Below are 14,859 nucleotides of genomic sequence, written 5' to 3'. Positions count from 1 at the left end.
AGGCAGAATAATGTGGAAATCTGCACCAAATCACAAAATGGTTGACACTTATTGGTTGTTTGTCAGGACAAGCAGGTTGCATCACCATCTGCTGGCCAACGCTTGATGTATTGACAAGAATATATGTCTTGTTTATTTCAAATCTACTCACAAACATGACTCATAAATCCAGTCCACTGGTTAATCTTTAAACATTAAGATGATTCCAGTGTTTATGGCTGCTTCCATGTTATAATAATCAGCCAGCAGGCTGTATGATAGAAGCAGAGCAGGGTTTTAAATATCCATTCATGTTATCACATGCATGCTAATTAGTGAAGAAGGATGCATTCTCCCAAAACACTTCAGAACCACCTTTGTATGCCTTACCTAATCATATACTCTCTTGTTTTTTGCGGATCTTACTTTGCTTTTCTCAACACAAGTGGAAACCTATAGCGTTGCATTTCCACTCTGAGGCTGCACCTGCTTTTGTTTTAAATAGGTAAATGACGTGGGAACGATGTGGTGACAACACACCAGCGTGGGCGCGTGCACCGTACCTTTGCAAATAGCAGCTACTGTGAATATAGTTTATATGTCTTCATTTTAAATTACATTAACATTTGCGACACTCAAGTTTAACCATTTGAGGACCGTGTTGAACATATCGACAGTGCACAGTGTCCTCTTGTAGCAGGAACGACTAGAATGAGACAAATCTGAATCTTGGTACTTTTGGGTAAAAAACAATGAACCTTATACAACATTTAGTTATCAGTCTGAGCAGCAGGACTAAAACAACCTTGTGATCTAACATTAGGGATTTCAGTATGTAAAGATAAAATGATCTCTACAGGATGGCGACAGATGAATGACATAATGCTGAGCAGTTAAACTTCTGCTGTAAAATATTAGATTGTTCAACCTTTAACCACACAGCATCCACTCTGACTGTAACTCAGTGTTGAATTAGCAACTTTTGCTATCTTGGTAGTTTAACGTTTTGGGAAATGTGCTTATATTTTCGTTTTCCGAGAGTGAGATGAGAAGATCGATACCACGCATAATGTGCTCGAGATCCTTCAGAGGTAAAAGCAGCCTGTTGCACAAGTCAATCAATTCCTGAGCTTTCTACTGAAGAACAAAGAATTGCTTTTACTGAAGGCCACAAGTCTTTATCTCACTCTGCAAGCATTCTGTTTCCCAACACACGTCTGCCTATCAACTCTATTCATATGTTCTAGCTGAAATTAGCACTAGGAGCCATTTAATATAAATCCTCCTCTCTTTTCAATTGGTTTGGCACATCCATTATTCTGCAGTTATCAGGAGCGCGAGCGCACACACACACACACACACACACACACACACGTCAATCTTCTCAGTGGCTGTACTGGCAGAAACACAGACACAGAAATAGATTTTAAATCCCAGAAAATAAATACAAACCATATTCAATTGTAATTGTTTCCAGTTGTCAGAACCCAATGAGGTAATCTGAGGATGACACATACAACTACTACGTGGTAAAGAGTTGGTTCACCTTTTCTAGTGGTATCTACCAATAGGAACAGTTGTTTTTGGAAATGCAGAAGTCATCAACAGAATGACAAATGCTTGAGAATATTCCAGTGTTAGGGCAATGTTGGGTAGAGGTTAAGCCTCTCAGAAAATGACTATTTGGCGTTACCCAACCTATTAATGTAACACCAGTGACCTGACCTTATTAAACAGGCTCAGACCTGGATACTGTATAGGTCAAAATGTGATGCACCAGGGTTCTGTAGGCGCGCACGACTGAGAAAATAAACACATAAAACACTATGTGAAGTATGTGAAGATTGCAGAGACAAAAGCAACCTCTATATTCTCAACAGATTATGTTCACTTGCATGTCTGCCAGCTCTCCAAAATCCTGCGTATTCTCTGCACAGCTGGCACAGTGTGGATACATTCTTGCAACACAGGATTAGTAACAGACATTCTGCGCACTGGTGAGCGGTTCAACAATATTCATAGTTTCTAAAGTCGTCTGGAGAATAGCTGCCAACTTTTCTACACTTTTTTACTTTACAGCAAATCCTCAAACTCCATTTACAGATTTGAAGTGGACAGTTAGGATTGATACAATTACAGTGAACAAATAAACACAGGATTTTTTATTTTTGAAACATCAATTGTTTATATTTTAGAACCTGAATTCATTTCCATTAATTTTATTGGGTTAAAAGGCAGAAGTCCATATTTTAAAACGTGAACAAATGAAACCAAGTCTGTCTGCATGGCTGGAATAGTGGCCCCAATAATGTCAGCAACAGTTCTGAATGTAGTGACAGTTTTCTTCCAATGTTTGTCTAGAAGTTATTTTTCAGTCAAAAGAGAAAAAGTCAGATTTGAAGATAATGTGGAGTTTCGGAGGCAGAAGAACATCTTCCCTTAACATTTGACACATTCCTGAGCAACACAGACAGTGCATCAACTATTAAAAATGATTGGCACATAGAAAAACAGGAAACATACACCAGTTATCTGTTCTGGTTTAGACAAGTGTGTCCCCATCACAGGCTTCGCTTCTTTGCTGATGACTGTGGTTAATAAATACGATGTTCCAGACAAAATAAAGCGAGGACAGTTGTTGCATTCCCGGACGCATCTTTTAACAGTCCAACTGCCTGACAAGAGCAGAGAATGGAAGTTAAGAGGTTTCAATGGATGATTCGAACAATTTGTTGATTACTGAGTTCACATGTTTCCGTCTGGGCTAGGTTTTAGTGTCCGTTTTGCACAACACACAACTGGAAGTTTCCCAGTTCAACCACAGTCTTATATGTTGGTCATTCCGCGGCGTGGCTCTTTCACTACACAGATTTATCTTGGTGGTTCAGTGACGGCACCTGTGTCACATAAATGAAACATGGCATTTGGGTTAACATGTAGGCTGGTGCTATTTTATCTTTTTAGCCACGCCATAGTGGTGCGGCTCCTGGGATAGCATTGTTGTAACAACATGTACTGAACACAGGGAATAGGACTCAAATGCCACGACTCAGAGACAGGACTGGGTACGGGAAAACAGTCTTTACTTACAGCAAAAACAGGTTGGTACAAGGGAAGGCAGTCAGCGAGGCAAACAAAACACGCAAGGAGTAGGCGAAGGCAGAGTCGGGTCACAGAAGCAGGATCAGGGTTGGGACGAACCATGGGACGAAGACTAACTGGCAACAAGGGGAACCAAACACACAGACGATATACACCAGGAACTGGGCGTGGTAACGAGACACAGGTGGAATCACTAATGACAGATGGGAAACACATGGGGCCGGAAGCGGAGACACTGAAACAAGAGGAGAGGTAAGGAACACAAAATAAAACAGGAAGTACACACAACAACAAACATTTAACGGACAACAGGAACCCTTACAATTGTTGGGTGTTGGTCGCCTGGTCAGTTGTCAGTTCACAACTTCGCTCTCTGAAACATCTTGACAAATACTGGCTAGATTGCCAGGACATTTGGTACGGACGTTTATGTTCCCTACAGAATACATTGCAATAATTAGTGATCCCCTGAGTTTTAATCAGCCGTCATCACCAGGTCAAAATTTCAATTAGTCCAATATTTCGGTTTATGACTAAACACCTGTAAAACTAATAACATTTTCTTTACCTTCAGTTGATTTGGGTCTCACAACAGGATTTGTTGATAACAACACAAAGACAAACTAACACCAGTCTTATCTTTTAAGACTCTCTCATCTCCTCAGTCAATGAGTCTGCTTAATTGTCGGCATCTGTGAAGCTCTGAAGGTAAATAGGCTCATTTCAGACAGTTTTGCACAGCTGCTACTGCCTGGCTGATAATGTCTGTTGAGTTTCCTCTACAACACTGCAATGAATAGATATGTCTTTGGGAGGATAAAACCATTTCTGAGGGTTACAAGCTGTGGGTTTTATTGAGAGGGAGCCAACGTTGTGGCCAAGGCTGCAGTGGTTTCTTGTGGATGTGTTTGTATAATGAAGTCACCGAATCCCTGCTGCTGTTTTTCCCTCTTAGATCTTTTCCAAGCTATTTGAACAGTGTCATTTATCTACTTTGACATCAACCAGTGAATTCTTGATTTCGAAATCAACTGCCTGTTTACTTGGTTAGACTGACATTAGTTTGATATTACTTAGCCATAAAAAAATGTAGACACTTGGCTCCATTTGTCCTGGTGTTACTAATATATTACTCATTTACTGGCCATGTCACGCAGTACAGCAAAGAGCACAAGAAAATGTTATATAGGTGGAGTCACACAGTTACACAGCACACATTGTTCTGTGCTGAGCATACTGCAGTTCCCCTTTGGAGTCCACACTGGATCATATTTAGATTTTAGATTTTTAGATATTTAGACCTTATTTTTATTTTGAAGCCTTGGAACTGCTGTCATTGGAAACAAGAATCATCAAGAACGCTTTTGTTTTTGTTTTTGTTGCTTAAAACTATATTCGTAAGTAATTATTATTTTTTTTTATAAATTCCTTTGAACAATTGCTAAACAATGGCTCCGCTGCATTAAAGTGGAGTCCGTAACCATTGAGCCAGCATGTGCTCCTGAAGAGCCGTGTCCCTGAAACAAGTTCACTGTGTTTGGGTTTAGCACTCCATCATGAACACCATTATTGAAGCGCAATTTCTTTTACCAAAAAGATATAAAGATAATAATGTGGTCAAACCTGTTGGATGCGTCAGATGTCTGTAGTGTGAAAGATCTATTGTCTATTGTCACACCTGCACTTTACCTGTTATGACAAATCAAAATAGCTGCTGTTACAAAGGTCTAAGGTTGACTTCCTCTAAGCTCCAAGTATGCAGATGGAAAACATGTTTTGACAGCATGCTGAGGAAATTATTATATTTCACCTTTGGGTTTGGACTTGTCACTTTCCTTCTGAAAGATGAGCTCCTGCTCTCTGCATCCCTATCCCCAACAGGTGAAGGATGGATGGACGTTGCTTTAATACAACATTGCATGGTGAAGGTTTAAAGGGAAACCTCACCCTATTGTTTCCCTTGTAGCGTCTGCTTTTAGTTCAGAGTTCAGTTCCAGATATGTGTCTCTGCAGCTGTGTATGTGCGTAGCACGTAAACATGGAGCATCATTAAACCAGAGTAAAGAACATTCAGCAGTGAAATAAGACGAATGTGTCGTAGAGAGACAGCGAGCACAGCGACGGAGCTGTTTGCCACTGAATATTGACTGCTGGGTAAATATCACGCAGTAATAGAGCTTTGAGCTCACTGGATGACGCCATTCATGGCATATCTGAGCGATATAATAGTTTAATCAATGATAGAGCCATTTATTGTTTCTTTTATAGCCTGCTTGGTAATTTAGTGCAGGACTACCACCTCACAGGATGGAGCCTGGAGTGCAGCATGTACGTTGCTTTAGGTTGTTATGGACCACAGAACCACAACACTGTTGAAGTGTGACTGCTGAAACATCCTCCCGTGTTGAAGACAGTGAGTGCAGAAGTTAAGCTCGACAGGCATACATCGCACTAAGTTCTGGACCAACTTGGCTACAAGTTTTACACCCCCAACCCTTACATACCGTAAGCTTGTGCGTTGCTGAGAATTATTCCAACACTCATGTGAAATATTTGCACATCACAACCCATTGCTGCGGTTTAAGGACATATCAGATTCAAAACATCTCGCTCAGCTCTACGTCGGCACATTTGACTCAACTTTTTGAAGTTGTACCTTTACACATCACAGTACTACTGCACATGTGAAGAAACTCTTTTCTGTGCCTGATCACTTGGTTCAGGGTCAGTCGGGGCTGTCAGACCTCTGTAGCCCTCTCCTCTCCTCGTCTCTGCTTGCAGCCAGGGCTCGAGGCTACGTTAGCCGCTCCGAGCACAACACACCCAAACCTCTGACCCAGCTGTTGGCAGTCATGTTGCATTGTGAGTAATGTAGGCGCAAGGTTTTGACAGGAAATCAGAATTCAGGGAATAAAAGAAACGCAATATCTCTCGTTCTGCTGCGTTGATTTTGATCTTTTCCCATTTTTATTAAACTGTCTGTGTTGAGCTCTGTTTGTGCAGGGGCTGGCTCGCTAATGATTTTGGTTGAGAGACGTGAAAGTGTTCTTTCACAACATCTACGTAAGTTGTCTGTTGTGCCTCGTCAGCTATGTTAATTGTATTCATGTTCATGTTTAGGGTTTAGATCAGGCTTTGGTTTAATTTCATGTTAGTCTGTGGTTGTCATGTGCACTTTGTGTAGTTAGATTCACTCATGTCTTGTGTCGTCGTGCACTTTCTGTGTTGTTTTGAAATGTTCCCTTCCCCTTGTGTCATGTCTTGTGTTACTTCCTTCCTTGGTGTGATCGTCTGCCCCATCCCTGATTCTTTCCATCTGTGCACTCTCATGTTTAAATAGTCCTGTCCCCCCCCCTTGTCTTGTGCCAGTGTCGTGAGTATCGTTCTAGTGATCAGGTCAGATTAGTCAGTTTGTGCCTCTTTGTGAGAGCTTGTTTTGTATTTAGATTGATGATGTCCTCTGAGAGAGGGATCGTTTGTTTGCTACTTTGTGTTGTTCATTGTTCTCCTCCTCATGAGTGAGTCTTTATTTTTGATACTTTGTTTGTTTGTATTCCTTCGTGTGAGCGCTATTGTTTTGTACTTTGTTTGCAGTAAAGCATTTTATTTTGTTACTTTACATCCGTCTCGGAGTCGTGCATTTGAGTTCACCATTCTTGTGTCTACGTTCTTCAACATTGTCAGTCTTTGTGGTTTGTCTGTTTCCGGTTGTGTTGTTTACTCTTTCTTGATACACGACTGACTCGGGAAAATTAAGTCTGAGAGATGAACAATGTAATTGTTGCCAAACAGTCTCAGTCTATATGTTTTAAAGCTATCTCCCAGATGCAGAGAAAACAAATATTGTTCCTTATATTGTGCTTTTGGGTGATTTGCCAGTTGTCTTACAATATGAAGCTGGTGGTGGGTTATCTGGCCATATGTTGTGTGTGTGTGTGTGTATATATGGCCCTTTCCCATCAACACACTGTGTACACAATGAACCGTTTAGATTGTATGACCTGTAAACTTAAATGTGCTACACACCTCACACCTCTGAAGCTAAAAACTGACACCCTGCAGCATTGGCAGCATATTTGTGCACATTCCTTTCACAGATAAGGCTGCACGCACCACAGAACCGGGAAACCCCTTCTAGACTCCTTAATATCAAACCAACTGGAGGTGGTGACCTGAAAGCGGTAGACTTATGAAGGTTAGGAACAAACAGGTCCGGCCTCATGAAACCAAGGAACTCACCCTAAGGCAGCTTTTACTTTTTACACAGAGAAAACAAAGGATACATGTTCGCGAGCACTGACCCGTGTCCCCGGTTTAATTATTGCTGAAGTCAGATTGTCCATCAACCTGAGCTGTAGAAATATGTGATCACAAAGACTGATGTCCGACACAAACATACATTTATGACTGAATTATCAGTGAGTTCCTGGTGAGTTCTCGCCAGGTTAATGTTTATATATATCAAGGAAGGAAGCCACAAAGTAAACACAGGGAGCCATTTATGAATTCAAAGAAAAACAATCTTTCATTTGCCGTCTTGTGTTTATCTATAAAAAGCCTGATAACAATGAGTCATGTAGATGACTGTTGCCCTGAGAGGACGTGTTTGGCAAATGAACACATGTTGGGAGAAGAATAAATCTGGCATTTAATAACACAATCCATCTCCTTCTTTCTTAAGTTGGTTGAACAATTCTGCAATAAATGTGTTTTTTATCATGTGATAAATGTTAGATATTACAAACTAATACAGCAAACAACTGTTTCTTACGCTGTGAGTCATCAACTCTGGGAATGCTCCAAACAATGTTTAATATCTTCCTCTTACTATCATTGTTTTTGCAGCTGCGGTAAAGGCGCATTGATTTAATTCCCATTCTGAATCAAAGCACAATTCAATGAAATGTATTGATTCCCCACTCTGGTTTATTCTGGTAGTTGTCCGAGCTGTCAAAGATTACCTTGAATAAATAGGGAAACAATTTATTTCTACGCTACCCATGTCTGCACAAATGTAAATGTTTATTCTAGTCACGTCACTGCTCTACTAAACTAACACTGTTTGTTTAACAGGAGTTATAAAGCTCGGCGGCTCCTCCATGTGAGGCCCAAAACACTGTGTAGCCTTGGACCAGCAATATAAATGAAGGTTTAGGAAAGGGGATTTGAAAGAGTCTGCATTAACAGCCTCAAGCAGGACAATATTCTTAAGAGGGTAAGTACTGTGCAGTGTATAATGCGGCTGCTGTAGAGGGTTGTTCTGTAAGAGGGGGCCAATAAAACTGTCAATTGTATATGGATGAGTGCGGTAGAAGTTTCTTAGACATGAAGGAATGTATGGTTTGTGCATTACCATGGTACCAAGGGAAGAATAATATCATGTGTGTGTTGTCTGTCTGCTGTGTGTCCTGCAAGCTTCACCCTGCAGAGCACACAGTGCATTCTGCAAAGGCAGATTCATGATTTAATGTGAAATGATTGGAAATTGATCACTGATCTCGTAGAGCTACAGATTAAGATTTACTGTTTTCCTCTGTCACATGATTTCTCTGTCTCTCAATGCTAAGAAAACAGATCCCAAGGATTAGATGCTAGTTCATTTCATAGAACTGGTGGTCACAGATTATTCAAACTGTTATTAATGCAATGACAGTTTAAATCAGGGGTGTCAAAGTTCAGGGGCCACATGCAGCACAATTTGATCTGAAGTGGGCCGGACCAGTAACATCACAGCGTAATAATCTATAAATAACTACAACTCCAAATGTTTCCCTTTGTTTTAGTGCAAAAAGGTACAAATACATTCTGAAAATGTTCAAATTTGATCTTTTTACAAAACATTCTGAACAACCTGAAATTTGTTAAGAAAAAAAGTTGCAATTTCAACAATATTGTCAGTTTATCATTTACACGTGTGTGTTACAACGTACAGATCAGTGTGTCTACAAAGACACAACACATGTTGTCACAGGTATCTGGAACAGTATTTTACTTTATGATCAAAACAACTCATTTTTACACTTTGCAAAGTCGTCCCGCCGGCCGGATTGGACCCTCTGGCGGGCCGGTTTTGGCCCTCGGGCCGCATGTTTGACACCCCTGGTTTTGATCAAGGTATTAAACCATCTTTCTCATGCTAAGCAATGTTTACTTAACTGTACAAATGTAAACAACTACCTAAAGTAAAAGTACTCATTGTGAATATGAGAAGTGTTTTGCTTCACTATCTGGGTACAACCTTTTATTTTTGGGGATTAAGATTTTAATCTCTCGTTTTCTTGTTTCTTTACCAGTCTGTGACCATGATTTGGAGATTGATTCATTTTAGTGCTCTCCTTCTTGGAACAATCGCATCCCCAACTCCACCCTCCCCCCCCACCACTAACACTGACGGAGGATCCTGTCGCATCTACAACTCTGGCCGCTCCGCAGATTGTCTGGGAAGACAGCTCGACATTGTCCCGTCAAGACAATTTCCATCCACACTGGAATACATAGATCTCTCCTACAATGAACTACAAGCAGTCCAATTTGACGACTTCCACCACCTCCCGCAACTTCGCATCCTTCTGCTGCAGTACAATAACATTTCACACATTGACCATGACGCCTTTAAAAACAACATGCTACTGGAGCATCTCAACATCTTCAATAACTCCCTGGAGGAAATTCCTGCCACAGCCATGACTCCTCTCATGAATCTGAAAAAGCTCTACATGTCCAATAACCTTTACAAACATGTTACTTTGGCTGATAGCTTCTCCAAGTTTGTCAAACTCCAAGTTCTGTCTATGGGGGGCCCTCTGGTGATGGGTCTAAAGAAAGCTGATTTACAGCCCTTGAAGAACATCGGGTTACAAGGTTTTGCAATTAAATGTTCCTCCAATCTAAATTACTACGAGCCTGGAAGTTTAGAAGTCATCCAGACAAAACAGATGGGCTTTGACATGGCCATTGATCAACTGCCAAATGCTCTCCCTCACATGCTACGTGACCTTGCCAACAAGACCTTCAGTGTCATCCAATTCCGAAACATCTTTGAGTTCATGTACTACAAGGGAGAGGAGGACATTTTCCAGGGTTTAAAGGATATCACGGCCCACCAGCTCATCTTTCACAGAGGGAAATTCAATGAGAATCTCCTCAGGATGGCTTTAATGAACTTGGAAGTCGCCCCTGTCAAAAGGTTGAGACTTCAGTACATCGACTTTGCCCGTTCACCCACATTTGTTGACAGCGGAGCAGTTTCCAGCATCACAGACTTGGCACTGGATAAGTTGGATCTTTGGTGAGTAGTTTCTCATTTTGGGGCATCATGTGCCGGCGTGAAATATAAATCATTTGGTGAGAAATGTAGCCGATGCTAATGTCATATGTTGCTCGACACTGCCCTATGATGTCTCACAATGCAGCTTACGAGAAGTTTAACTATCAATTCTAGTGTTGTTTTTGCAGTATAAGCTTATATATTATAAGACATAATGTATTCACGTAGTGTATAGTAAGTGTTAAGTCCCTCCAAGAATTCACAATCTTGCAATCACAAGAAATTATGCATATTCAACCAAAACCCACAATATGAAAGAGGTCTTCCAATTTTCTCAAATTCCTGCAGTTTTCCCACAAAACAATGGTGCAACTAGAAGAATGTTTGCCAATTTAACCAACTGCATAAAAGTAATTCAATTCAGATCAGCCTTTAGTAGCCAATGTCAAATTGTCAAAGTCAAGCTGCACACTATATAGCAAACTTCCTTGTAGTGCAAAGGACTTTGAACTACATTTCTCATACGGCCCTTGTCCTCAGGTCATAGTTTCTTATATTTCTTCAAACTAATCATTTGGTTTGTGTAGCATGCTGGCAGCACTACACGGCATGGTTTACAGCTGACTTGGAATAATACCACAATTAACTGTAAAATAACAAATGGACGATAGTTTGGGACTGGATATTTGCTTTTCATGTACTGACACAGAACATTACAAATCTCTTTCTTGTAGGTATATCAGCAACCCTGATGTGCTGCGGTTTGACTGGCGATTCACCTGGTTCAACAAAATCAAGGAACTGTCTATTCAGCACGTGTACTTCAACTTCGTGCCTTGCGATTCCTGGATTGAGATGGAAGGTGTGGAGTTTCTGGATGTTTCCAATAATCGACTACAGAATGAGTTCCTCTTTAACCAACGGTGTGATTACAAGGGCAGCATGCCAAATCTTCACACCTTCAACGTGAGCATCAATGACCTGACCAGTTTAAGAGACTTGTCATTGCTAACAAGGGAGTTCCACCAGCTGCAAGTGTTGGATTTTAGCAACAACAAACTGGGATCTGCTGAAAACAGTCGGGACTGTGTTTGGCAAGAAAATATAACTTGGCTTAGCGCTCACCACAATCCATTTGTAAGTGAAGCCCTCCGCTGTCTGCCCACCACAGTGCACTACTTGGACTTGTCCTACTGCGACCTGGACCAGCTGGACTTGATGTACTTTGAGAAAGCCACCAACCTGAAAGAGCTCCTGCTGAGTGGGAATAAAATCAAGTTCATCCCATTTAAGTGGGAAAGCCCGTCACTGCAGTCACTAGCTTTGGATGGAAATTCGTTTGGTCTCATTAGCAAGGCATCATTCCAGGACATGCCTCAACTGTCTCGCCTCAGGGCAGGGAACAATCCTTTCCATTGCACTTGTGAGCTGCATGCTTTCGTCCAGGACACATTGTCAAAGAGAAATGTTAACCTCACAGACTGGCCTTGGAACTACAGGTGTTACCATCCAGAGGCCTTGCTCAACACAGTCGTATCCAAATTCTTTCCAGGTCAAGTGGCCTGTGACACCAGGCTAGTTATCATCATCTGTGTTGTGACTACAGCAGCAGTGATCTTGTTATTGACGCTTATTTGCTATATTTTTGACCTCCCGTGGTACACTAAAGCCACATATCAGATCATCAGGGCCAAATACAGATATCACAAAGAAAAGGCAGCAGGAGAATCAGGGACTTTCACTTATCATGCCTTCATATCCTACAGCCACTCGGATGCAGACTGGGTGAGGGAACAGCTTTTGCCCAGTTTGGAGAACAACAAGAACTCGTATCGTCTGTGCATTCATGAGAGGGACTTCATGCCAGGAAAGTGGATCATCGATAACATCATTGACAACATTGAAAGCAGTCGTAAGGTAACACAATGTAGTTGTTTTTATAATAGACTTGTACATGCCAGAATACAACACAAACCCCAAAGAACATATTACAAAATGTTTTCTTTCAAATTCTTTGTTTTGTCTCCATCCTCAGATAATATTTGTCCTCTCCCGGCACTTCGTTAACAGCGAGTGGTGCAACTATGAGCTGTACTTCACTCATCAGAGAGCAATTGGAAAGACCTTCAGTGACGTCATACTAGTGATGATGGAGCCCTTGGACCCCAACTCCTTTCCCAGCAAGTACTGCAAGCTTAAGAAGATGCTGAGTACCAAGACGTACCTGGAGTGGCCCCAGCAGGTCAACCAGCAGGCGTTTTTCTGGGCGCAGCTGAGAAGTGTCCTGGTCAAGCCAACAATGACCCGAGAGAGGACGCACAGTGTTCAGAGCAGAACCTCATCTGTGGGAGGTGTTTCTGTGATTGGGCCCCCCATCGTGGATAGGAGGCCAGAAGTAGAAAAAACTAATGCGGACAAGGAAGCAGCTCCCAAAAACGAGATTAATAAGAGGAACAATTATGAGCCGGAAAACCAGAGACAAATCCCTATTGTGGCATTCTGATATTAGAAAAAACATTTCTTCATATCGTGTCGCAGTAAAGGCATGAGTTCAGGTTATGCCAAAGCTGGGAGCAAAAGCCAACATCTCATTATGATGACAATAACACAATCCTCTGCCTGCACATGGCATTCTGTCACAGTATCCCTGAGGGCCGAGCCTGCGCCCTCTTCTCCACTCTCCCTCTGAGCGCGGCAGGCCAAGTGCCCAGTTGACAGGTTCTGAAAGGCCACAAACTCACCAGCTTAAATGAGATCTCCCATGTCGCACTCTGGATAACAAGCGAGGGGTCAGGAAGATATGGTGACAGGAGCCACATTGTGAAAGGACTGTGCTCTGTTACATCCTCAGTGGTATGAGATCATAAGTGTTGAAGGACCACACGGGATGTATAATAGCCATACCTCACAGGATTAAAATATGTGTTGGGGAAATTGCTAACGTGGAACATAACAATCTAAATCCCTTTGGATTTAGCACCCATGCTAGCTCTTGAGGATGGGCAATGCTTAGTGATGGTTGGTTCTATGGCAAAAGGTTGAGGATGCAACTGATAGCATAAAACATTTATTGGGAATTAATTGCACTCTTTATCTTTTTAGTTGTATCAATTCTTTGAGTTTCCACTAAGTAGCTAATATGTAGCTAAGTGGCTCTTTATATACCCTCTAGCGACAGGTAATCACTCATTTGATGCCTGCCAAAGATATGTTTTATCTTGATCTGATTGTGTTGTGTGTCACTGTTATGTCACCGGTTACATTAGGTGGTCAGCAGCAGCTTTCTTGTGGTTTTTATTGGTGGATTTGAGTTAAGTTGAACTCACACTTGTGCCTTGATGATGAATGTTTCTTGAAAGCATTTGAAGTTATTTTACAAATGATTTATTTCCTTTCACATACAGTATTGAGTCAACATTATTTAACAGTTTAAAAACAGTCACTTTTACAATTTTGCATGTGAGGCCATTTGCAGAGTTTCCAAATAGCCAGTAGATGACACCCTTGAACTTATTATTGACTGAACAAGCAGATAATGAAGATTATCTTCCCCTAGTACAGGTGTCGGGAACCTTTTTGGCTGGGAGAGCCATAAAAGCCAAATATTTTTTTATGTATTTCCTTGAGAGCCATATATTTAATAGATTTGAATGTAACTTTATGCGTGCATTTTTTAATATAACACTTCTCCGAGTACTAATAGCGGTATCAGTGTTGCATTGAACAGGAGCTCTTTTATTAAATAAACTAAATATGTGAATGGAATGAAAGTTTTTGGAAAGCAAAGGGAAACACCACAGATCTCTGGGACGATGTGAGCTGGACTGTTTGTGCGACATAACGAAGCATCTCACTGTTAAACCTGCAGCTTCAGGGCCGTGGGATCACGGACATGTGTGATGCCGAGCTGCCTGTGGGAGACTCTGATGCAGAAGGAAACTTTGGTCACTACGTGTTTCCAAACACTGACAAACATCTCCCCCGCTGTGTTCCCGACAGCATTCTGCTGATCAACTGAGAGACTTTGCAGCTCAGATATTTAAAGTGAACTGCTCAGCAATCCGTCTGCAGTTGACTTAAATATGTTCCATATCTTTTTGCACTTTATGTGTACCCTGTTCAATAAATGTGGACCGTGTTTGGCCCTCGACGTAGTCCCAGTTTTTAATGTTGGCCCTCTCTGTGATTGAGTTTGACCCCCCCGGTCTACTGCTTGCTTTGTGCAGTTTCTCCTCTGCTCTGTTTCGCGACGGGCGGGGCGCCGCCCCCTACGCACACACGTGTGAACACACCTTAACCTACAGCCAGAGACGGAGCGGAGGAAAGGAGAGGGAGAACTAAAAACAAATCTGCTGCTAAATGTTTTACTTTAAAATGACACAGTATAATTATTTATTACCTGTTAATCATGTTAAAAAATGTTAAACGAGCCATATTGCATTATCGAAAGAGCCATATATGGCTCGCGAGCTATAGGTTCCCGACCCTTGCCCTAGTATGTCTTTACTTTC

The 14,859-nt window shown here is 41.5% G+C and overlaps 1 protein-coding gene and 1 long non-coding RNA gene across 2 annotated transcripts; one reads left to right on the top strand and one right to left on the bottom strand.

Annotated features, from left to right (window-relative positions):
* Positions 1 to 1,341: 1,341 nt before the first annotated feature.
* LOC115020851 (uncharacterized) lies at positions 1,342 to 3,752 on the bottom strand. Its single transcript, XR_003833686.1, has 4 exons — positions 3,650 to 3,752; positions 3,404 to 3,517; positions 3,070 to 3,316; positions 1,342 to 2,876 (listed from the first exon to the last, which is right to left on the bottom strand). It is a non-coding gene; the product is annotated as an uncharacterized LOC115020851 (long non-coding RNA).
* A 5,631-nt stretch (positions 3,753 to 9,383) lies between these two features.
* On the top strand, positions 9,384 to 12,851 carry tlr18 (toll-like receptor 18). The gene is made up of 3 exons (XM_029450859.1): positions 9,384 to 10,369; positions 11,083 to 12,265; positions 12,384 to 12,851. Exons 1-3 carry the CDS (start codon positions 9,384 to 9,386, stop codon positions 12,849 to 12,851), a joined length of 2,637 nt encoding a protein of 878 aa, XP_029306719.1.
* The last annotated feature ends 2,008 nt before the right edge of the window (positions 12,852 to 14,859 follow it).

The sequence above is a fragment of the Cottoperca gobio genome, chromosome 16, assembly GCF_900634415.1.
Source record: "Cottoperca gobio chromosome 16, fCotGob3.1, whole genome shotgun sequence".
Classification (NCBI taxonomy): domain Eukaryota; kingdom Metazoa; phylum Chordata; class Actinopteri; order Perciformes; family Bovichtidae; genus Cottoperca; species Cottoperca gobio.
Note: the sequence above shows the minus strand (reverse complement) of the source record. Positions and strands in the feature narration are given on the sequence as shown.